Genomic DNA, 24,679 nt, shown 5'->3' with positions numbered 1-24,679 from the left:
TTACATTTTATTTATTTTTGAGAGAGAGACAGAGCACAAGTGGGGGAGGGGCAGAGAGAGAGGGAGACACAGAATCTGAAGCAGGCTCCAGGCTCTGAGCTGTCAGCACAGAGCCTGACATGCAGCTCAAACCCACGAACCATGAGATCATGATCTGGGCCGAAGTCGAAGGCTTAGCCAACTGAGCCACCCAGGCGCCCCAAGAAAATAGCTTTTTAAAAAACTACTTTAGGGGCACCTGGGTGGCTCAGTCGGTGAGCGTCCGACTTCAGCTCAGGTCATGATCTTGTGCTCCGTGAGTTCGAGCCCCGTGTCGGGCTCTGTGCTGACGGCTCAGAGCCCGGAGCCTGTTTCAGATTCTGTGTCTCTCTCTCTCTCTGACCCTCCCCCGTTCATGCTCTGTCTCTCTCTGTCTCAAAAATAAATAAACGTTAAAAAAAATTAAAAAAAGAAAAAACACTACTTTAGGGACACCTAAGTGGCTCAGTTGGTTGAGCGTTCAACTTCGGCTCAGATCATGATCTCACAGTTTGTGAGTTCGAGCCCCGCGTAGGGCTCTGTGCTGATGGCTCAGAGCCTGGAGCCTGCTTCAGGGAGGATTCCATCTCCCTCTCTCCCTGCTCCTCCCCTGCTCGCTCTTTCTCTCTCTCTCTCTCTTAAAAATAAATAAAACATTAAAAAAATAAAACACTACTTTAAATTTATATGTGGACAGAACATCCATTAAAGATTGGGGAATATACAGAATTTTTTAAGTCTGTGATTCTGCAGACTGCTTACAAACTACCAAAACTGAGAATTATAGATAATAAATTATTAATGTGCTTTGAGCAAAAAAGATCACAGAGTCCAGCATCAGAAGCACCCACAAAAGAGAGGTCTTGCCCTGCATTTTGTCGTGGCATGCTGGGACACCTGGGTGACTCAGTCGGGTAAGTGTCCAGCTCTCGATTTTGTCTCAGGTCACGATGTCACATTTCCTGAGATCCAGCTCCACATCCCAAGCCTGCTTGAGATCCTCTCTCTCTCTGTCTTGCTGCCCCTCCCCCACACAGATGTGCCCACACTCTCTCTTTCTCTCTCAAAATAAATAAATAAACTTTAAAAAAAAATTTTTAACGTTTTATTTATTTTTGAGACAGAGAGAGACAGAGCATGAACGGGGGAGGGGCAGAGAGAGAGGGAGACACAGAATCGGAAGCAGGCTCCAGGCTCTCAGCCATCAGCCCAGAGCCCGACGTGGGGCTCGAACTCACGGACCGCGAGATCGTGACCTGAGCTGAAGTCGGCCGCTTAACCAACTGAGCCACCCAGGCGCCCCAATAAATAAACTTTAAAAAAGAGTAACGTGGCACGCTAACACACATTTATGTTTTAAGTTGACATAACGGGGTTTGAAGCGTTTCCTTTTTTTTGTAAATGGCTCCCCGCTTTTGCCTATTTTGTAAATTACCAGAAGTAGCAGCCACGCTTGTTAGCAGCGTGTGGCTGGTATGTCACCTTCACACCACCCCCCCCCTCAAGTCTGGACTGGGTGGTCCTCACCACGGCATCTGGCATCTAGCCTCGGACCGCCGCACTATAGGCCCTCGATAAATGCATTTTGAGTGGACGGATGCCAAAACTGAGAAAGCTGCAACTTCAACCCTTACACTTCTCTCCAGAGACCTGCCCTTTCCACCATCTGGCAGCCTTTGCCACTTGGGGGAATATGGCCGATGTCTCAAACCCTCAACCTCTCTGAGAAAGACAGATCCAGGCTTCCTTTCTCTTTTCTACCAGACTTCCTCACGACCAAAACTGCGGAGACATCGACTTTCACATTTCACTTATGGAAACAACCACCACAAGGTGAGGAGCCTGTGCCAGAAGCCAAAAAAACTCGTCGTGTGGTTTATCGTAAGAAGAAATTGGAAGTAGATACGGGATGGGCACACAGCAAGACTGAGGTAAGTATGGCAGTGCATTGGTGTTGTTACTTTGTGCAGGGTTTTTGTGGCGGGGGGTGGGGGGGTGGGGATGAGACACACACATAACATCAGGGAGTCGTCAGAACTAATATACAGTGTGAATACAAATACAGAGGCACACCTGAGTGTGGGGGTTATGGGCAGATTAACCGGGGCTTTTACTAGGGTTCACTGAGACTCTTCTCCCTTCGGGCCCCGTCTTAGGCATTTGGGTAAGATTGGGAGGAGGAAAATGGAAGTGTATAATATAAAGGTCCATCCCCTAAAAAATGTAAAATGTACACAAAAATCAATCCGGGAGAATGGCCGGTTAAGAGGATAGATGGGTAGGGTCACCCTAAGCTTGCCTCCCACCTCAGACACAGCTAGAGAAACATCAAATCTTTCTGAACTCCCAAGAAATTGATCTGAGGACCAAGCAAACAAAGCTGCATGCCTACAGGCAGAAAAAAAAAAACCAAAAAACAAAAAACGGCCACCTTGTGGAAGGTAGAAACCACAAAGAGTTGATTTGGGGGAGAAAAGAGCCGCAGGTGCTGCGGAGGTAAGCAAAGAAAGAGAGAGAGAGAGAAGAGTGAAAACATGCACCGGGGACTTCACGGGGAAAACTCTTCCCCGAAACTGTTGGCTGGGAAAAAGGAGAGGGTTTAAACACCGCCAGTTTTTATACACAGCAGATTACAGGGTCCGAGTCTGAAGTTTCAGAGGTCAGGGGGATCGCCAGGGTGGCCCCTGGCGGTGCTGCAGCAAGAGTGGGCAGCTCAGTCCGAGGATCCCCTGGGCTGCCCTGGGAGAAGTGGTTCCCGTGCCGGGAGGGCGTTTGGTAGGGGGGATCTGGCCTTTCCGCGGGCAAAAGACCCGGTGGGCACCACCGAGCTGCCGCATTCACCAGCACGGGGACAAAGATGCCCGCCGAGGGCAGCGGCCTTGGCGCCAGCTTTCTGCTGTGATTTACCATAAACTCCGAGCCACCGCACATTCACGCAACCACTTTCTGCGACAAGCCAGCACCGGCCACAGGGCACGGAGACTCTCCCCCAGAGGATCAGTACTGGGCCGCACCACGGGGGTATCCGAAAGTTAGTTTTGAAACACAGCCGTGCCTGAGAGAAAACCCAGGAAAGCTGTGCCACCTGACAGGTGGACAGCTCAAACACACACAGGGTGCAGGTGGGGATCTGACAGAAGCCAGGGACACAGAAGGGGTGATTGTTTGCTTATCTGTGAGGGCTTCCTGAGGAGTGGCAAGCACAAGCTCCCTGATCCAGAGATGAGAGGGGGGCGATGCAAACTGGTGCAGCCACTCTGGAAAACAGTGTGGAGGTTCCTCAAAAAATCAAAAATAGACCTACTCTCTGACCCAGCAATAGCACTGCTAGGAATTGACCCAAGGGATACAGGAGTGCCGATGCATAGGGGCACGTGTACCCCAATGTTTATAGCAGCACTCTCAACAATAGCCAAATGATGGAAAGAGCCTAAATGTCCATCAACTGATGAATGGATAAAGAAATTGTGGTTTATATACACAATGGAATACTACGTGGCAATGAGAAAAAATGAAATATGGCCCTTTGTAGCAACATGGATGGAACTGGAGAGTGTGATGCTAAGTGAAATAAGCCATACAGAGAAAGACAGATACCATATGGTTTCACTCTTATGTGGATCCTGAGAAACTTAACAGAAACCCATGGGGGAGGGGAAGGAAAAAAAAAAAAAAAAAGAGGTTAGAGTGGGAGAGAGCCAAAGCATAAGAGACTGTTAAAACCTGAGAACAAACTGAGGGTTGATGGGGGGTGGGAGGGAGGGGAGGGTGGGTGATGGGTATTGAGGAGGGCACCTTTTGGGATGAGCACTGGGTGTTGTATGGAAACCAATTTGACAATAAATTCCATATTAAAAAAAATAAAATAGAACCACAAGAGAAGAAAAAAATAAAATTAAAAAATTAAAATTAAAAAAAAAACCTCATTCCTTGCCCACCTGCAGTGACTAACCACAGTGAGCTAAACAGTATTGCCAAAAGGAGCCCAGAGCCACTACACAAAGCCCCACCCCCTGTGCCCTGCAGGTGCATCTTCACTAGGGCAAGGCCACCTGAGAATCAGTGCAACAGGCTCCTCCCCCAGAAGACCAGCACAAACCACTCACCTGCACCAAGTCCACTGACCATAGAGTGCCACAAAGCTTCAGCTCTAGGGGAAATAGGATCTAGCTTCCTTTTTATTTTTTAATTTTTCAATGTTTAATTATTTAATTTTTTACTATATATATATCTTGGATCTAGCTTCTTTTAACAAGCAGACCAAAACACAGCTAGGATCTAGATTTTTTTTTCTGGACAAAATGACAAGACGGAGGAATTCACCCCAGAAGAAAGAACAGGAAGTAGAAACCAGCCAGGGGTTTAATCGATACAGATATAAGTAAGATGTCTGAATTAGAATTTAAAAAAAAATTTTTTTTTTTCAACGTTTATTTTATTTTTGGGACAGAGAGAGACAGAGCATGAACGGGGGAGGGACAGAGAGAGAGGGAGACACAGAATCGGAAACAGGCTCCAGGCTCCGAGCCATCAGCCCAGAGCCCGACGCGGGGCTCGAACTCACGGACCGTGAGATCGTGACCTGGCTGAAGTCGGACGCTTAACCGACTGCGCCACCCAGGTGCCCCTGAATTAGAATTTAAAACAACAATTATAAGGATACTAGCTGGGCTTGAAAAAAAAAAAAAAAGCATAGAAGACACTAGAGAATCCCTTACTGCAGAGGTAAAAGAACTAAAATCTATCTAGTCAGGCCAAAATTAAAAATGCTATACCCAAGGTACAAACCTGAACAGATGCCATAACAGTGAGGATCAACAAAGCAGAGGAATTAATCAGTGAAACAGAAGATAAAATTATAGAATATAATGAAGCTGAAAAGAAGAGGGAAAGAGAGGTATTGGATCATGAAGGTAGACTTAGGGAACTTGGCAACTTCTTAAAATGTAATAACATTTGTATCATAGGAGTCTCAGAAGATGAAGAAAGAGAAAAGGAGGCAGAAGGTTTATATGAGCAAATTACAGCTGAAAACTTCTATAATCTGGGTTTATATGAGTAAATTATAGCTGAAAACTTCTGTAATCTGGGAAGAACACAGACATCAAAATCCAAGAAACATAGAGAACTCCCATTAAATTCAACAAAAACTAGGGGCGCCTGTGTGGCTCAGTCGGTTGAGCGACTGACTTTGGCTCAGGTCATGATTTCACAGTTCGTGAGTTCGAGCCCCGCATCAGGCTCTGTGCTGACAGCACGGAACCTGGAGCCTGCTTTGGATTCTGTGCCTCCCTCTCTCTCTGCCCCTAACCCACTCACATTCTGTCTCTGTCTCTCTCAAAAATAAATAAACATTAAAAAATAAATTCAACAAAAACCAGCTATCACCTAGACATATCATAGTCAAATTCACAAATTACACAGACAGGGAAAGAATCCTGAAAGCAGCAAGAGAAAAATTCTTAACCTAAAAGTGAAGACAGATCAGATTCACAGCAGATCTGTCCACAGAAACTTGGCAGGCCAGAAGGGAATGGCAACAAGCTGAACGGGAAAAATATGTAGCCAAGAATACATTATCCAGCAAAGCTGGAGAGAGAGAGAGTTTCCCAGACAAACAAAAACTAAAGAAGTTTGTGCCCACTAAACCAGCCCTGCAAGAAATATTAAAGGGACTCTCTAAGTGGGGGGAAAAAGACCAAAGCAACAAAGACTACAAAGGAACAGAGAACATCACCAGAGATACCAACTTTACAGGTAACACAATGGCACTAAACTCATATCTTTCAATAATCACTCTGAATGTAAATGTACTAAATGCTCCAATCAAAAGACAAAGAGTATCAGAATGGATTTTTTAAAATCTATATGCTGCCTATAAGAGACTCATTTTAGACCTAAAGACACTTGCAGATTGAAAGTGAGTGGATGGAGAACCATCTATCATGCTAATGGACGTCAAAAGAAAGCTGGAGTAGCCATACTTATATCAGACAAACTAGATTTTAAAATAAAGACTGTAATAAGACATGAAGACGGGTATTATATCATAATTAGGGGGCCTATCCATCAAGAAGATCTAACAATTGTAAATACTTATACAGCCAATTTAGGAGCATCCAAATATATAAATCAATTAACGACAAACATAAAGAAACTCATTGATAATAATATATTAACAGTAAGGGACCCTTAACACCCCAGTTACAACAATGGACAGATCATGTAAGCAGAAAATTAACAAGGAAACAATGGCTTTGCATGATACACTGGAGTGGATGGACTTAACAGATATATTCAGAACATTTCATCCTGAAGCAGAAGAATACACATTCTTCTCAAGTGCACATGGAACTTTCTCCAGAATAGATCATTTGCCGGGTCACAAATCAGCCCTCAACATGTACAAAAAGATTGCAATCATACCAGGCATATTTTTAGACCACAACACTATGAAACTTGAAGTCAACCACAAGAAAAAATTTAGGAAGACCACAAACACATGGAGGTTAAAGAACATCCTACTACTAAAGAGGGAATAAGTTAACCAGTAAATTAAAGAAGAAATCTAAAAAGTACATGTAAGCAAATGAAAATGAAAACCAACATTCAAAACCTTTGGGATGCAGCAAAGGCAGTCCTAACAGGAAAGTATATTGCAATACAGGCCTACATCAAGAAGCAAGAGAAGTCTCAAATACACCATCTAACCTTACATCTAAATGATCTAGAAAAGGAAGAATAAATAAAGCCTAAAGCCGGCAGAAGAAGGAAAATAATAAAGATTAGAGCAGAAATAAACAATATAGAAACAAACAAACAAACAAACAAAAAACAGTAGAACTGATCAATGAAACTAAGAGCTGGTTCTCTGAAAGAATTAATAAAATTGATAAACCAGACTTCTCAAAAAGAAAAGAGAAAGGACCCAAATAGGTAAAATCACAAGTGAAAGAGGAGGATCACAATCAACACCACAAAAGTACAAACAATAAGAGAATATATGAAAAATCATATGCCAACAAACTGGGCAATCTGGAAGAAATAGACAAATTTCTATTAACATACTAACCACCAAAAATGAAACAGGACGAAATAGAAAACTTGAGCAGACCCATAACCAGCAAAGAAATTGAATCAATAATCAAAAATTTCCAACAAACCAAAGTCCAGGGCCAAATGGCTTCCCAGGGGAATTCTACCAGATATCTAAAGAAGAGTTATTACCTATTCCTCTCAAATTGTTCCAAAAAATAGAAATGGAAGGAAAACCTCCAGACTCCTTCTATGGAGCCAGCATTACCTTGATTCCAAAGCCATACAAAGGGCCCACTAGAAGGAATTGCAGGCCAATATCCCTGATGAATATGGATGCAAAAATTCTCCACAACATACTAACAAATCGAATTCAACAGTACCTTAAAAGGTACCTTAAAAGAATTATTCACCACAATCAAGTGGGATTTATTCCTGGGCTGCAGGGTGGTTCAGTATTTGCAAATCAACCAATGTGATGCACCCCATTAATAAAAGAAAGGATAAGAATCATATGGTCCTTTCAATAAATGCAGAAAAAGCATTTGACAGACTATAGCATCCATTCTTGATAAAAAGTAGGTATAGATGGAACATACCTCAACATCAGCATAAAGGTCATATAGAAAGGACCTGCAGTTAATATCATCCTCAATGAGGAAAAACAGAGCTTTTCCTCTACGGTCAGGAACAAGACAGGGACGTCCGCTGTCACCATTACTATTTAACATTGTCCTGGAAGCCTTAGCCTCAGCAATCAGACAACAAAAATAAGTAAAAGGCATCCATATGGGCAAGGAAGAAGTCAAGCTTTCACTATCTGCAGATGACATGATACTCTATATAGAAAACCCAAAAGACTCCACCAAAAAATTGCAAATATACACGAATTCAGCAAAGTCATAAGATATAAAATCAACGTACAGAAATCTGTTGCATTTCTGTACACCAATAATGAAGCAGCAGATAAAGAAATCAAGGAAGTGATCCCATTTAGAATTACACCAAAACCCATAAGATACCTAAAACAATAGAACACTTATTAAAGAACTTGAAGAGGACACAAAGCAGTGGGAAAACATTCCATGCTCATGATTGGAAGAACAAACATTATTAAAATGTCTATACTACTCAAAGCCATCTACACATTTAATGCAATCTCTGTCAAAATACCACCAGCATTTTTTACAGAGCTGGAACAAACAATCCTAAAAATGTGTAATGGAACCACAAAAGACCCCGAATAGCCAAAGCAATCCTGAAAAAAAGAAGCAAAGCTGGAGGCATCACAATTCTGGACTTCAAGCTGTATTACAAGGCTGTAGTCATCAAGACAGTATGGTACTGGCACAAAAACAGATACATAGATCAGTGGAACAGAAGACCTAGAAGTGGGCCCACAACCATATGGTCAACTAATCTTCAACAAAGCAGGAAAGAATATCCAATGGAAAAAAGACAGTTTTTCAACAAATAATGCTGGAAAAACTGAACAGCTACGTGGAGAAGAATGAAACTGGACCGCTTTCTTACACTATACACAAAAATAAATTCAAAATGGAAAGACCTAAATGTGAGATAGGAAACCATCAAAATCCTAGAGGAGAACACAGACAGCAACCTCTGACATCGGCCATGGCCACTTCTTACTCAACACATCACTGGAGGCAAGGAAAACAAAAGCAAAAATCAACTATTCATCAAGTTAAAAAGCTTCAGCATAGTGAAGGAAACAACCAACAGAACTAACAGACAGTCTACAGAATGAGAGAAGATATTTTCAGATGACATATCTGACAAAAGGTTAGTATCCAAAATCCATAAATTGTTGAGTATGAGTTTTCATACTCAACACCCAAAAAAACCAAATAATCCAGTGAAAAAATGGGCAGAAGACATAAGTAGACACTTTTCCAAAGAAGACATACAGATGAGTAACAGGCACGTGAAAAGATGCTCAACATCACTCATCATCAGGGAAATACAAATCAAAACCATGAGATACCACCTCTCACCTGTCAGAATGACTAAAATTAACAACACAGAAAACAACAGATGTTGGCAAGGTTGTGGAGAAAGAGGAACCCGCTGACACTGTTGCTGGGATTGCAAACTGGTGTGTCCACTCTGGAAAACAGTATGGAGATTCCTCAAAAAGCTAAAAATAGAACTACCCTACGACCCAGCAATTGCACTACTAGGTATTTACTCAAAGGATATAAAAATACTGATTCGAAGGTATACACGCACCCCGATGTTTATAGCAGCACTATCGACAATAGCCAAACTGTGGAAAGAGCCCAAATGTCCATCGGCTGATGAATGGATAAAGATGTAGTATACATGCACGATGGAATATTACTCAGCCATCAAAAAGAATGAAAGCTCGTCATTTGCAATGACATAAATGGAGCTACAGTGTATTATGTTGAGCAAAATAAGTCAGCTGGAGAATGACAAACACCATCTGATTTCACTCATATGTGGAATTTAAGAAAAAGACGAACATATGAGAGGCAGATTTAAAAAAGAGAGCGAGAGGGAAACAAACCATAAGAGACTCTTAAAGATGGAGAACAAACCGAAGGTTGATGGAGGGAGGGGGTGGGGGATGGGCTATACGGGTGATGGGTATTATGGAGGGCACTTGTTACGATGAGCCCTGGGTGTTGTATGTAAGTGATGAATCACTGAATTCTAGTCCTGAAACCAATATTGCACTGTATGTTCACTAACTGGATTTAAATGAAAATTTGAAAAGAAAACGAAAGATAAGATTATACCTCATCAGACCATGTTTTCTGCAAAGATGTTCTAAAATAAAATCATTACTCTGCCAAACAAACACAAAAAGCACAAAACAAAAAGCCATCCCATGAGGACTGGGTAAGTAAACTGTGGTACATCCGTACAATGGAATATTTACTCGGTGCTAAAAAGAGATGAGCTACCAAGCCATAAAAAGACGTGGAGGAGGGGCGCCTGGGTGGCGCAGTCGGTTAAGCGTCCGACTTCAGCCAGGTCACGATCTCGCGGTCCGTGAGTTCGAGCCCCGCGTCAGGCTCTGGGCTGATGGCTCGGAGCCTGGAGCCTGTTTCCGATTCTGTGTCTCCCTCTCTCTCTGCCCCTCCCCCGTTCATGCTCTGTCTCTCTCTGTCCCAAAAATAAATAAAAAAAAAAAAAAAAAAAAAAAAGACGTGGAGGAAATTGAAATTCATGTTACTAGGTCAAGGAGACTTACCTGAAAAGATATGGAGTATTCTAACTGTATGACATTTTAGAAAAGACAAAACTAGAGAAACAGTATAAAGATCGGTAGTTGCCAGAAGTTTAAAAGGGGGGATGAATCAATGGAGCACAGAGGATTTCTAGGGCAGTAAAAACGGCACAGTGTGATGCATACACGCCGTGATACCTTTTCCAAACCCAAAGAATGTACAACAGCAAGAGTGGACCCTAACGTACCTATGGACTCTGGGCGGTAGTGATGTGCCGATGCAGGTTTATTGACGATAACGGACAGTGCGTGCCGGGTGTAGGTAGTGGGGGAGGCTGAGCATGTGTTAGGGACAAAAGACATATGGGAATCTCTGTACTTTCTGCTCAGCTTTGCTGTGCCCTGCTCTAAAAAATAAAGCCTATTTAAAAAAAAAAAAAAACACCTACACAGTACAGGTATAAAAATGTGTATCATAGTATATGGATACCACACACAAGTGAAAACATCTCAGAATAGTGGAGTCCCTCAGAGTGAGCTAGCGATCAGGTCTGAAGCTCAAAAAAAGAGGCGCTGAAGGGGGCATTAGGAAGATGTGATAGACTGTATGCCTTCTGAACATATAAAGTGAGAATCTACTATGCCCAGGTCCTCTTCTAGGTGCTGGAGATAGAAGGGTGAACAAAACAAAGGGCCTGTGCCCACGGAACTTCCGTTCCAGTTGAGGAGACAGCCAATGCACAACAATCCTGGTCAGTGCTATGTCAGGTATTGTTAGGAACCACGGATGAAGTAGCCTCAGGGGCTCATGAGTTGTTGGCCGGAGCGGAGAGTTGTTCTGATAAGTATAAGGCAGCTGGGGAAGTGCCCTTTGAGTCTAGGCATGCATGAAATGAGGGGCAGAGCAAAGAGTTGCAAAGGCCCTGAGGCCTTTCCTCAAGGACAGCTGTGAGCAAGTGAGGAGGATGGGAAATGGGCTCAGATGCCCTGTTCAGGTAGAGCCTGGTGAGTCAGAGTAAGACTCGAGATTTTGAGCCTCCAAGGCTGGCTCTGGGGGCTCTGGGCTCCTTTCTGGTGGGTCTCCGCCATCGTGGAGTCCTTTGTATCCTGTTGCGTGGACAGGAGTGAAGTCAAGGTCTAGGCTTACATTCTACTCACCAAACAAGTCACATGACCCCACCTAGATGCCAGAGAACTGGGAAACGCATTTCTGCCGTGTGTCCAAAGGAAAATGAAAGCAGTTTGCACTAAGAGGATAAGAAGCCGAACATCTTAAAATGACGAGGGTTGCTTCACCTTGTGGCAAAAGTAGGAGAGAACTGGAAACCGATACTGTCAACCAAGGTATGACTCTTTCAGCCTCCATGGAAGGAATGGAAAGTTCAGTCTCGCTTCATCTCTTGGGCCTGTGTGAACAAGGAAGTCAGTGGAGCAGCCAGAACTCCTGTGGACGGAGAAATCGAAGGAAAGCCGGGCGGCTCTCCAGGTTGTACCAAGCAGTGAATGGTAAGGATGTTGGAAGCCCTCAGAAGGTTCCAGCTTCCTCACTTCCAATATATCAGTGAAACCTTCCTTGGCTTCTTACTCCAGCTGGGCTGGCAAACCCCATGTTTCTCACAATCCCTGTCCTGTCCTGCCTCAGAGTTTTACTCCTGCAGCGTCTGTCTAAATATCCTTGCAGCCAAGGGGAAGTTTCCCACTAAGTGATCTAAGCAGAGGTCCCTTCCTAATCCACCCCACGACATGGGGCTGCCCAAAAGGCCCATGAGGAGTGGAACATTTGGCTGTTTTTTGTTTTTTTCAGATGAGCAATAAATTCCAGGTAGCTTGCTGAGTCAGGTAGCACTGTTTGGAAGTGTGTGCTCGTGTTCAGGCAGGGGCCAGCCCGGCCAGCCCAGGAGCCAGCAGCTCCACAGCAGGCAGGGAGCGCTCAGGGACAGACGGCCACAGGGACAGCTCAGGGATGGACGGCCACAGGGAGACAGCTCAGGGAGAGATGGCCACAGGGATAGCTCAAGGATGGACCAGGGAGATAGCTCAGGGACAGATGCCATAGAGGGACAGCTCAGGGACGGACAGCTGCAGGGAGACAGCTCAGAGACAGATGGTTACAGGGAGAGCTCAGGGACAGACGGCCACAGAGAGAGAGCTCAGGGACAGACAGCCGTTGTCTCATAGCACAGGGCCCTGCCCGTGAGGCAGTTTCCTCTCTAGTAGAACTGAAGGGAGGGCCTGAGATGTAGTCCCTTCTCTCCTAACTTTTACCTCCTACTCTCATACCCTGTCCCCAGGCAAATGGTGATGAGATTTAGGCTTTTAGATAAGCCACTTATTATATAATTCCCAGTGAGAGAAAATGTGACAATTTCTCCTCTGTGTCAGAGACTTTGCTTTGCCCGTGGGGTCTTCATCACTAGGAAAATGTCATTACATGACAATTGGATTTGACAGGCAGAAAGCCTCTCAAGAAAGTCTGGCTTTCAGGGGGCGTTTGAAAATAAGACCTAAACTACAAATATTCTCTCCCATGAGCAATGTCTAGAAGCTTCTTACAGGCCATTAGGAACAAACCAACCCCGGATGTCTTTACAAAGCACCTGTTTTAGGTTAAAAAAGAAAAGAGCAGTGATTTGCAGACTAAATGTGGGAAGTGGCTGGGAGCTTACTGGTTGGAGGCAAGCAAGGGGCAGATTCCTGGACTCTGGCTCTCCTCTCACGGGACGAGTCATTTAGCCTCGTCTTCAAGGGAGATCATGACGGTGCCTACCTTGCAGAGTCCTCGCGCTGTGGAGGTAAAGTGTTCAGCACAGTGCTGGGTGTGGGGTTGGAGTCGGTTTGCAGATCTTTGTCACCTCACAGACTGGTTTTCACTCGGACGCCCTCAGGAGCCCTCCGCCCCAGCTCCTCAGGCAACTGTATCGTTTTCTTTCATCGCCTTAGATGTGGGCATTCTGCTGTAAGCTTTCTTGAACAAACGGGCCTTCATCGTTAAAGATAATAGTTGGTGGGGCGCCTGGGTGGCTTTGTCAGTTGAGCATCCAACTCTTGGTTTCGGCTCAGGTCATGATCTCATGGTTCACGAGTTCAAGCCTCTAGTCGGGCTCTGCGCTGACAGTGTGGAGCCTGCTTGGGATTCTGTGTCTCCTCTCTCTGCCCGTCCTCCGTGTGCCCATGCTTGCATATTCTCTCCCTCCCTCCCTCTCTCTCTCTCTCTCTCTCTCTCTCAAAAATATATAAATAATCATGTAAAAAACAATAATGCTAATTGGAGAACCACCAATCTGAGTTCCAATTAGAGTGGGGTGGGACACTAGATGACCCCAAAAGCCTTCCAGCTGCAAACATCTGGGAAATGTAGATGAAATGTACAAAGCGTCAGAAACACAGAGCAGAGTGTGTAAGAAAGTAAGAGAAATAACACCACAAATAGAGAAACTGAATGCCAGAAGGGTACGACGAGAGCGCAAGTGTGGGAAGCGGGAGGCAGGGGGTCGCCGGGTGCTGGGGAGGGGAGAGTGAGAGGTGGGAGAACGGTGCATCCTGATAATCCAGGAGCGTGGGTTTTAATGCCCAGATGGGAACACAAGACCAGGACATGGGTCCTTCTCAAAGAAATAGCTACATGTGAAATAGCTATGGTAATTGATGACACAACTGGGCCACTAAGCAAGTCCCAGCAAACACTATCCTCTCCCATGAGCTGATACCACACAGACTATGCTCTCTTACCCCCGTGAATTTTAATAATAAATAAGTAAATATTTAATAATATGTAGTGATAATAAACAACATCTCCAAAAGCACCCCGTGCATTTGCAAATTTGAAGACATACTTGCAAATAACATAGGTGTCAAAGAAGAGATCATACTGGAAATTTGAACATGTTTAGAGTGAAACTCACGGTTAACATCTACATGCATGTGAAACAGCTAAAACAGTATTTTGCAAGAAGTGCTATAGCTTTAAAGGCGTGTATTAAGGAGGAGGAGGAAAACCAACAAGCTCAATATTCAATTCAAGGAATTAGAAAAATAAAATAGAGTAATATGGAAAACCGACAGGAGCGTATAAATGATCCTAGTAAGACTGAAAACTGATACAATGGAAAACAAAGTGATAGTAGAGGAAGCAAACCAAGAGCTGGTTCTCTGGAAAGATTAGTAAAATAGGCAAATCTTCGAGCAAGGTTTATCCAGGAAAAAAAGAGAGAGAGAAGAGAGTCGCAATAAAAAGAATGAAGACAAGGTCATAACTATAGAGGCAATAGAGGGGTTTTTTTTTTAACACTACATGACAACAATTTTAGGACAATAAATTTGAAAATTTACCTAAAACGAACAACGTCCCGGGAAAATATAATTCACTAAAACTGACTCAAGAAGACATAAAACACCCAAGTGATGCCAATGTTATGAGTTGAACTGTATTCCCCTGAAAAGCTCTATCTAAGTCCTAACGCCTGGTGCCTCAGAATGGAACCTTACTTGGAAAATCGGTCTTTATGGAGGTAGTGAAGACGAGGTCATGCTGAAGCGGGCCCCTAATCCAGGACGTCTGCTGTTCTTTCAAGAAGGTGGCCACGTGAAGACACAGACACATGGCGGACATTATGGGACACTGGAGGTGGACATTGCAGCCACGTGTAGACAAGGCAAGGAGTGACAGGGATCCCAGGTCATCACTAAACCCCAGGAGAGAGGCATGGAAGAAATTCTTCCTCGGAGCCTCCAGAAAGAACCACCCCTGCTGACACCTTGATTTCAGACTTCTGGCCTCCACAACCGTGAAAGAATGACTCTCTGGGGTTTTAAAGTACCCAGTTTGTGTTCCTTTGTTATGGCAGCCTTTGGAAACAAATACAACCAATAACCACTGGAGTCATTGACATAATAGTTTAAAATCTGTGTGGGGGCGCCTGGGTGGCTCAGTCGGTTGAGCGTCTGACTTCGGCTCCGGTCATGATCTCGCGGTCCGTGAGTTCGAGCCCCGCGTCGGGCTCTGTGCTGACGGCTCGGAGCCTGGAGCCTGCTTCGGATTCTGTATCTCCCTCTCTCTCTGCCCCTCCCCTGTTCATGCTCTGTCTGTCTGTCTGTCTCTCTCTCTCTCTCTCTGTCAAAAATAAACATTAAAAATAAAGTAAAAATAAAATAAAAATAAAATCTGTGTGTGTGCCTGTGAGTGCACACACACACACACACACACACACACAGTGATCCATTTCAGCCTCATCACATAGACATGTAAACTGAGGCCCCGAGAGATTTCCTATTCAGTACCCCCAGCAAGATGGTGGTAGCAATGGCTGGGGTAGTGATGGGTGGGCATCCAGAGAGTAAATAGACCCCAAGCACTCTAGTGACAACACTAAACTCTGAATTGGGACAGTCAGCCCCTGTGCGCTTTTCATAAGCTCATTTTCTCTTCCCAGGTGCCTCAAGGTGATGGAAAATTAATTCTCTATCCCAGTGGGATTGTCTTCCAAATTCTCTTTCCTGATGAATCAGGCCAAATACAGTATCCACCGAAACCCAGGGACACTCATACTGACACATGTGACACCTAAGAAGTTTGTGGTTTGGGGCTGGGGCATGGGTTTTCCTGAGCCCTGCGTCCTCTGCAGGGCTCTCTGCCTTTCCTGGGGGGTCCCAAGAGGGTGCTTGTGCCTTAACTGTCTTCCAGTTATCCATCAGGAAAGCTGGCTATGCTCATCCTCAGTACAAAACAGAGAAAGTTCATATATATCATTCTAGAAGACAGTGAACAAGGTTGTGTCCGGGCCCTTATCAACAACTCTGGCCATGCCACCTTCTATGATGAAAACAAAGCAATCTGGTAAGTTTGGGTTAAGAGAGCCACACATCCCTCTCCAAGGAGAAGCAGTGTGGTTAAGGTTTGATTCCCAGGCTGCACAGCTGTCCTCCCGCACTGGGTAAGTCTCTCTCTCTCATTCGCTTGTGAATTTGTTTCTCCGACTTGCACATGTTGCAAAGGGGACGATGGGTATCGTGAGGGCAGCAAGGCAGGTCCCTGACCTCAGGGAAGGCACTCTGTCCTTCGTGCCATTGCTTCCTCGTGCGTGAAACAGCAAACACAGACTCACAGTGACCCGTTCCACGGGCTGTATCTCCTCCATGCTTCTTGAGAGTCAAACCTGGTGACAATTGCCTTAGAAAGACCCAGTGCCCCTCTGTTCCAGGTGGCTCAGAGAGGAGGGCGTGGTGAGTGCTTTGGAGTCTCATGTATTGTACACAAAACCAAACTTCTAAATATCTCAGTGCAACTGAACTTAAGTTTGCAATTTAAAAAAAAAATTTTTTTTTTACATTTTATTCATTTTTGGGAGAGAGAGACAGAGACAGAGCACAAGCGGGGGAGGAGCAGAGAGAGAGAGGGAGACACAGAATCCGAAGCAGGCTCCAGGCTCTGAGCTCTGAGCTGTCAGCACAGAGCCCGACACGGGGCTCAAACTCACGAGCTGTGAGATCATGACCTGAGCCGAAGTCAGACGCTTAACCGGCTGAGCCACCCAGGCACCCCATTAAGTTCCCATTTCTGGCAATAGTGGGAAACTTCATCCCGCCAAATCAAGGTAATCCAGCCACTTCAAAATCTTTCTCTACCTTTTTGGGGTAAGTACTCAGCGTTTTCAGGATTTCCCACTTCCCTTCCCTACTAAGTGGTCATGGAGTGGGAAATGCCTACCGTCTTGTATCAACTTTATAATGCTTTTCTTCTTGGTAGTCAAAACCAGACTTTTGTTTTTACTTCCAAATATTTGTTTCACTCTCCCAGCCTTGGTTTTTAAGAATATTTTCTTACATATTCTTTAAGTTTTTTTTTTTTTAATTTCTGTGTGTTTGGGGGTTTTCTCCTTTCTTTTTTTTTTTTTTTTTCTTTTTCTCTTTGAGGTTTTTTTTTTAATTTTTTAAGTGTGTTTATTTATTTTGAGATAGAGAGGGAGGGGCAGAGAGAGAGGGAGAGACAGAATCCCCAACAGGTTCCACACCATTCATTAGTGCAGAGCCTAGATCTCACGAACTGTGAGATCATGACCTGAGCTGAGATCAAGAGTTGGACACTGAACCCACTGAGCCACCCAGATGCCTCATTTCCTAGTTGACAACTTTGTTCTCAGAGGTATCTGCCTTGCCCTGGGGGCCTTTTGTGCAGAAATCAATGCCTCAAAGGTAGAAGAAGTTACTGGATGCTAAGTAGCGGGGGCAAGAAACTCAGCCAATTCTCTCAGATCATTACCTGGTGACATTCATTAGGGCCTCTTGTCCCCAGTGACACTCGCTTTCAAGGCCAGAAGAGACCTTAGGGAAATCTAGGAACTACTTTTATTTTCTTGATGAAGAAACTTAGGCTCAGAGAATATATGTGGCTTGTTCAGGGACATACATAAAATTATGGGCAAAAAAAGTTTTAGGACATTTGACTTAGCCTCACATAAAGCATTTTTAAAAATTCTCCAATAAGGCAGGCAAGAGATACCACATCTTCTCCGGGTCCAAAACCCAAAGGGAAGGATGCTGTGCACACTGGGGAAGGGCTGACCCCCACCTTCTGGATTCACATTCTGTCCGTCTGGGGTGGGGCCTGAAGATCTGCATTCCTTAAAAGCTTCCCAGGTGATTGTGCGGGGCGGTGGGTGTGGGAGCCTCCAGGCCAGGAGGGAGGAGAAAGGGAAGGAGGCAGGGGAGGGGGGCAGGTCTGCATTCGCCACAGGAGAGGCTCTGCCCCGCGCACAAGGGCCCAGCGCCACGGTTACCTGATCCCTTCTGGTCTAGGTTGAGCCTGAGCCAAAACCTGGGCTACTACTTCCCCAAAGGCAAATACCAGAAGGCCTGGAACTGGTGGAATCTGAACCTGCACGTCCACGCGCCGCCCGTCCAGTCCATCTCCTTGAAAATCAACCAGTACATCAAACTACAAATAAGGAGCCAGGACAAGATCACCTTCTGCTTCAGCCACCAACAGAAGCACATCCGCTTAAACCTGGGCACCAAGTACAAGGTAAGGTCTCACCTCCCTCTGCCAGGCTGCTGCCCGCCGGTCCAGGCCACCGGCCTCTCTCTGGGCCACGTTCGGCATCTCTGCAACCGACGGAGAACCGACACGGCCACCTTCGCTGACCTGATGCTTGACCACAACAGAAGCAATCAGTCACTTCCGAGCCCTTGAGACTTGGAGCCGAGGAGCCGGACAGCCTCAAAGAGCTCAGACGAGAAAGCAAAGGTGTCAACCTTCAGTAGTTCCCCTGACACGACAGCCCCGTCAGTAGGCAGGGACAGACACAAGGGGGAAACCTACGTTCCCAGTCCTGCCGTGGGTATCCTCATCTCTCCTCCCCAGACCACTCATCTTGAAACAAATGAGCACCGGGGAGTTGAGGGTGTGCCGCCCAAGTCGGGCAAGAAAGTAGCCAAGACAGATTCGTGTCCTCGGGCTGCCATAGCAAATTACCACAAATCGGGTGGCTTACAACAGGAACTCACCCTCACAGCCCTGGGGACTAGAGGTCTGAAATCCAGGTATCATCAGGGCCACGCTCCCTCCGCAGGCTCTCGGGGAGAGTCCCTCCTTGCCTCTCCCAACTTCTGGTGGCCCCAGGCATTCGCTGGCTTGCTACGGCATCGGTTCAACCCTCCACCCTCACACAGCCTTCTTCTCTGGGTCCGTCTGTGTGTCCAGTCTCCCTCTCCTTTCTTTTGTAAGGACACCCGACGCTGGACTTAGGGCCCACAGTAAGTCCTGGATGGCCTCATACTGAGATCCTTAATGACATCTGCAAAAACCCTGTTTTCAAACACAGTTACCGGTCAGTCTGGGGAGGGGCCTGGAGATCTGCATTCCTTAAAAGCTTGCCAGGTGATGGTGCGGGGCGGTGGGTGTGGGAGCCCCGGGTGCTGGGGATTAGGACTCAGACATAGCTTTCGGGGGCCACAGTTCAACCCACTACAAATGGTGAGTGTGCACCCTGTGGTTCTGACTGTAAGAGGGCAAGAAGGTGGGTTCTCGAGACCCTTCCCCAGGCCCAGAGTGCAGGAGAGGAATAGGGTGTCCTTTTCCCCCGCCCCCACTGGGACCCACACAAGACCCTGCTCTTGCTCTGACTTCCCCTTCACCATGCACAGAAGGCTCTGTTTCCAGACCCACCAGAGAGGCGTTCGAGGTCTCTGAAAGTAGGACTGCCTGTCTGGGGAGAGAGACAAACAGACATGTTTTCCGGGAGGTGAGCAGACAGAGCAGTAGGTTGATGGACAAAGCAACCGAACAGCAGACTCGGGCAAAATGAGGCCGAATGAAATCACTGGAAGGGAGCGGAGGGAATGTGGTGGGTTCGGCTCGCCCAGGACCGAGGTGTTTTCCAACTGGGAACGGTAGACAGCCAGAAGTGGGCAGCTGGTCACCTGGCCTGGCGAGGCCTGCCATTTTGCATGCTGAATAGTCATGTCCGAACGTCCTTACCTACCCCAGATGTCCCAGAGCGGCCGACCCAGTCCCCCAGCCACCCACTCGGCCCCCACCGCACCGTGCTGATGAGCTAAGGGAGCAGCTGGGTTGACAGGGGTGGGAGGACCCGGGCCGCTGGCCTTCGGACAGTTTTACTGAGGGAGGAGGGCCACAAAAGGAAGCCAGTGCCCAGGAGGAGGGGCAGGTAAAGGCCGGTGTAGGCAGAGTCCAGGAGGAGTCCAGGGGCTCTGCCAGTGGAGGGTGGGCCCCAAATGAAGCAACGCAGCACACACGTGACTCGTCAGCAGGTCTATCTGTGCCAGGCAGGTGGGGTGTCCTAGGAGGAACACGCCAGCCCGTCCACTTCCTGTGAGGCACCAGGCAGGCCTCCTACACTTCCCGTGCCCATTATTGTCTGCAAAACGGACACCACATCGTTGTAAGGCTTAAATAAGACCCTTCATGCCACGACATCTCCCTCCCTGCCCCACCTCGGTAGGAATCCACGGGGAGAAGCCAGACACCCCCAGGAAGGCACAGCCTTTGCAAGGCAGGCCACTTGAGGGCCCAGGAGCCAGCAACCCTTTGGTTTGGGGTCAGGCTTCGGTGTGTCCTCAGCCCACATCTCTGCGGCCAGGTGGCCACAGGCCCAGGCCAATGAGAGACGTACTGCTGGGGGCAAGGCCGGGAGCAGAGGCGTGCCCCTCGGCGAAGTTTCCAGAGAAGGCTTGGTCTTGGCCAACAGGGGGCCTGATCCTGAGGTGGAAATCACGACGCCTGGGCAGCATTTATGCTCACCCAGCCTTTTCTGAATTCCCACAGTCCATAACCCCGGAGGTGCTGAGTGAAATGAGGCAGAAAGCAATCCTGGAGGTAGAATGTGGTTCAGCGGCCCGGAAGATGCAGATCCTCCTGGGAAAAATGAGTAGGCTCCTGAATTTCCTGACCATCCCTGATTTGGAAAACTTCATAGCGGCTGCCAGTTCCTTGGCAGTAGGCAACATGAAACGGAAGGAGAAATCGTACCTCCCAGACTAGGACAGCCACCAGCTGGTGACCGGCCACCCACCCACCCCACCCCACCCCCCGTCCCCCGCCAGCATCTGCTGAGCATCTCAGAAAGGTGGAGTCATCAGGAGCGCCAAGGAAAACCCCAAAGCCCTCTTCATGTCTTCTGAGGGTTGGTTTGTCATTTGGGACTTATCACAGCGCCTCAGTTTGGAAAACCATTTTTCAAGGGGCTAAGAGACTCTGTAGCCGGGCACAGAAAAGACTCGGCCCTGAGCCGATAGCACGAGAAGTGCGTTGTTTCGGTAGGCAATACATGTCAACACCCGTCCCGCTCGCTTCCACTGGTCACTTCCACGCGGAAGCCTACTTGGGTTGACTCAGGACACAGACGGTCTCAAAGCCGGCCTCTCCCAGCTGGCTGGATCAGGAGGCACTCTTGGTGCAGTCCTGTGTGGTAAGGAAGGGTGGGGCTGTGTCTTGATATCTCTGCAGGGGGAGGGGCAGTTTCTAGAAAAGGGGGACTTAGGGGCCGGACAGCCCCCTACTGTGTGCCTTTCATACATCCCTGGGGTACCCCAGCTCCCCAGGATGGCCTCCACTGCAGCTTAAACCGAGACCGGATAGGAAACCCCTTCCTCCCAGCCAGCCTGGCAAGGGGCCAATGAGCCATCCCCCTGCTGCCACAGTGACAGCAGAGCCCCACCTTCGCAGCCCCGCTTCCCTGCCGATCTCACCCTGCCTGCCACCAACCTTCACCGAAGTCCTCATCACCCCGAACCATGACAACTGGAAGAGAGGGCTGGCAGTGGGGGCCGTGCACGGTCACTCCCACCATCCGCCATACCTTGTCGGCAAATGGTATCATCAGCTAAAACAACAGTCGTCTGGTGGCAAGGTCACGAGCCACAAATGACACCAGCACCGTAGCAGCCGCCCGTGCAAGCCCGCGTCAGCGTTTGACGTGCCCTGATGGTTCTGCGCCCATGCTCAGGGCGCACAGAAGCCCTTTTTCCAGCAGGCACTAGAGACCTAAGTTGGTCTCTGCAGCCGCCAAGTTCCCCCAGGCTCGTGGTGGCTGTGTCTCAGAGCCGGCCCCCATGTCCCCCGCCCCCCCATCCTCCACGGGACTGGAGGCAGGTCGCCAGGGCATTGAAAGCATCCGTGCCCTGGGATCAGCCGGCCCCAGCTAGCTATGGGACCCCAGGCAAGGTCGTGGGCCCCCCCTGTGACTCAGTTTCCTCATCTGTAATAGGAGGACGACCACAGAGCTCACCTCCCAGTTACACACCAGGGATGAGAGGCGTCAGTGTCTGCAAAGCACCCTGCTCCGTGCTGCTCCGTGTGGGGGCTCCCCATCAGCGGCCGGGCCCTCGCCCAGATCTTTCTCCTTTCGCAAACCTGACAGCACTCTTCCACTAATGCAGAGCTTGGAAACAGGTGGCCTCGCAGAGGCGTTTCGTCTGGTCAGCCCCATTTTAACATATCCCGTTGCCAACAGTTCAAAGACCAGAGATTTCACACGGAAGTATGGATTTCCGGCCCCTCCGTGCCGGTGTTACCCAAGAGTGGACACAACGGCACGGCCATCAGGGACTACCTTCCTCAGGGAACGCGAATCACCTCCCAGACCGGGAGGGAAACGAGGCGACCCGCCAGCCGACCGGCCACGCGGCAGAGCCAGATCCCCACCCCCCACCATGTGCGCCAGCGCTGTCCTCGCAGAGGCCACGCGCCGGGTGCCTTCCACCTCCGACACTTACTGTCGCAGGCCTCTGGCGGCTGGAGGTCCCTGATGAAGGGCTTCCCTCCGAAGGCAGGAGGCGAAGTTGTGTTCTGGCTCCGCCCAGCTTCTAGTGGGTCCTCCTGGGCTTCTAGTGGGTCCTCGGCGCGGCTAGAGCACCTGGCGGGGGTGTGTGTGTGTGTGTGTGTCCGTCCCCTTTTTTATACGAGCACCTAGGCTTCTAGTGGGTGTGTGTGTGTGTGTGTGTGATTCCCCTTTTTTATACGAGCACCTGGCGGGTGTGTGTGTGTGTGTGTGTGTGATTCCCCCTTTTTTTTTTTTTAATTTTTTTTTTTTAACATTTATTTATTTTTGAGACAGAGAGAGACAGAGCATGAAAGGGGGAGGGTCAGAGAGAGAGGGAGACACAGAATCAGAAGCAGGCTCCAGGCTCTGAGCCGTCAGACCAGAGCCCAACGCGGGGCTCGAACTCACATACTGCGAGACTGTGACCTGAGCTGAAGTCGGAGGCTTAACCGACTGAGCCACCCAGGCGCCCCTGATTCCCCTTTTTTATACGAGCACCTGGCAGGTGTGTGTGTGTGTGTGTGTGTGTGTGTATGTATGATTCCCCTTTTTTATACGGACACCAGTCACACTGGATGAGCGGCCTGATCTACTCGGGTATGGCCTCATCTTGACTAACCACGTCTACAACAACCCTATTTCCAAATAAGGCCCCGTTTCCAGTCCTACTGGGGGGGGTAGGACTTCAACACAGGAATGTAGGGGGAGGGGGACACAATTCAACCGGCGACACACTCTCTGCCTCCCCCCCCCCCCCCGGGCCCCTCCCAGACCCTCACCTTCCAGAGAGGGCAAATTCTGACTTACTATCATTTTATCTTCAGTGACTTGCGGGGGAAAGGTACTTCCCTGGGAAATGAAAATGAACTGAGTTGGTCCGTTTATGCACACCAACCCGCTCGGTTACACACAAGGGTCTCCTCACGAGTACCGTAAGGGGTGCGCGCACGCCCCAAGGCAAATGGAGCCTCGTGCGCTGCCCACAAAATTACAAATTCAGTAACTAATGAGGTCGTGCAACAGACACACACTGAGCACCCGCCACGTGCTCAGGGTCCAAAGAGAAAAGAACAGGTTGTCTGCCCCCAGGGGGATTACCGCGTGGGCAGCAGAGCAGCAAGCAAGAGCAAAACAGCGTGACCATTCCTTTGTGGTGGAGCACAGCAAAGCAGAGTCCCCTGGGTGAGGGGGACGGGGTCACAGAATGAAGGGGGGGTGGTGGTGGGGGCACACGCTGGGGGCCCACGGGAGAGCTGACGGCCTGTACAGGGACCTGGGGAGAGTGGGCATCTGGGGCAGACCCGAATAGAGCACGTGGAGACATGGTGGGGCAGTATCTTTCCTTGGCTGTCCAACCTCCAGCCTCTACCGAAGGAAACCCCCGCTTGTGAGTGGCTCTGGGGGGCAGCCGCGCCCTGCCTCCCACTACAGAAGCTTTGTGAATAGGGTTGCATCAGTCAGGGTCCAGGCGGGACACAAGCCTCACCTGATCTGAACGATCTGAACGGAGAAAATGTAGTATAAAGGATTAACCAGCTGACGCTAAACGAGAACCCAAAGAGAACTCTGAAAAGCAGGAAGAGCCGATGCAAGGCCCGGGTTCCCACCCCCTCCCCGCCTCCGCTCCCCTCTCTGCAGAGGAGCCCAGCAGCGAACCAAGAACCTGGAAGGGCCCCCACCAGCACCAAGGGGGAGGCCGGCCGCCCCCGTTGGCTGGTGGGGAACTTCACCGCAGTGCCGGGAGCTGCACGCTTCCTACTTGGAGACCAAGAAAGCTCAAGAAATCTCCCTAGAGAGCGAGCGCCGCCAGCCTCCCAAGCACTGCCACTGCCTCAGCTGCGTGTAGACGGAAAATAACACACCAGAAACAGGAGGCCCCTTCCCCTGGGAAGCCTAACCCTGCACCCGCTGGCAAAGGAGGAATGTTCTCAGGGTCCAGCTCCCGAGTCTAAAAGAGGGGCCAAAAAAAGGTGGATGTGGAGCTGAGAGGCAATAAATCGGTAGGAACTGGGACAGAGAGAGACTGTCGTCCCGAGCTTGCCCAAGAGGAAGCAGCAGTGACGACGCCCAGTCCAGGACCCTACCACTGCCGTGGGCTGGACCAGCTCCTTCGGTTTTAAAAAAAACATGTACA

At 48.3% G+C, this 24,679-nt stretch overlaps 1 protein-coding gene across 1 annotated transcript in view; it reads left to right on the top strand.

The window, feature by feature from the left end:
* ERICH6B (glutamate rich 6B) overlaps nucleotides 1-21,446 on the top strand; it is a 70,569-nt gene extending 49,123 nt beyond the window's left edge. The window contains exons 11-15 of the mRNA XM_060637156.3: nucleotides 1,783-1,949; nucleotides 15,700-15,785; nucleotides 15,951-16,103; nucleotides 18,062-18,287; nucleotides 20,550-21,446. Coding sequence (XP_060493139.3) covers nucleotides 1,783-1,949; nucleotides 15,700-15,785; nucleotides 15,951-16,103; nucleotides 18,062-18,287; nucleotides 20,550-20,765 — 848 coding nt within the window. The 3' untranslated portion in view covers nucleotides 20,766-21,446. The remainder of the gene's footprint in view (nucleotides 1-1,782; nucleotides 1,950-15,699; nucleotides 15,786-15,950; nucleotides 16,104-18,061; nucleotides 18,288-20,549) is intronic.
* Nucleotides 21,447-24,679: the final 3,233 nt, after the last annotated feature.

The sequence above is a fragment of the Panthera onca genome, chromosome A1, assembly GCF_046562875.1.
Source record: "Panthera onca isolate mPanOnc1 chromosome A1, mPanOnc1 haplotype 2, whole genome shotgun sequence".
In the NCBI taxonomy this organism is placed as follows: domain Eukaryota; kingdom Metazoa; phylum Chordata; class Mammalia; order Carnivora; family Felidae; genus Panthera; species Panthera onca.
The sequence above is the reverse complement of the archived record's forward strand: the minus strand, read 5'-3'. Positions and strand labels throughout refer to the sequence as shown.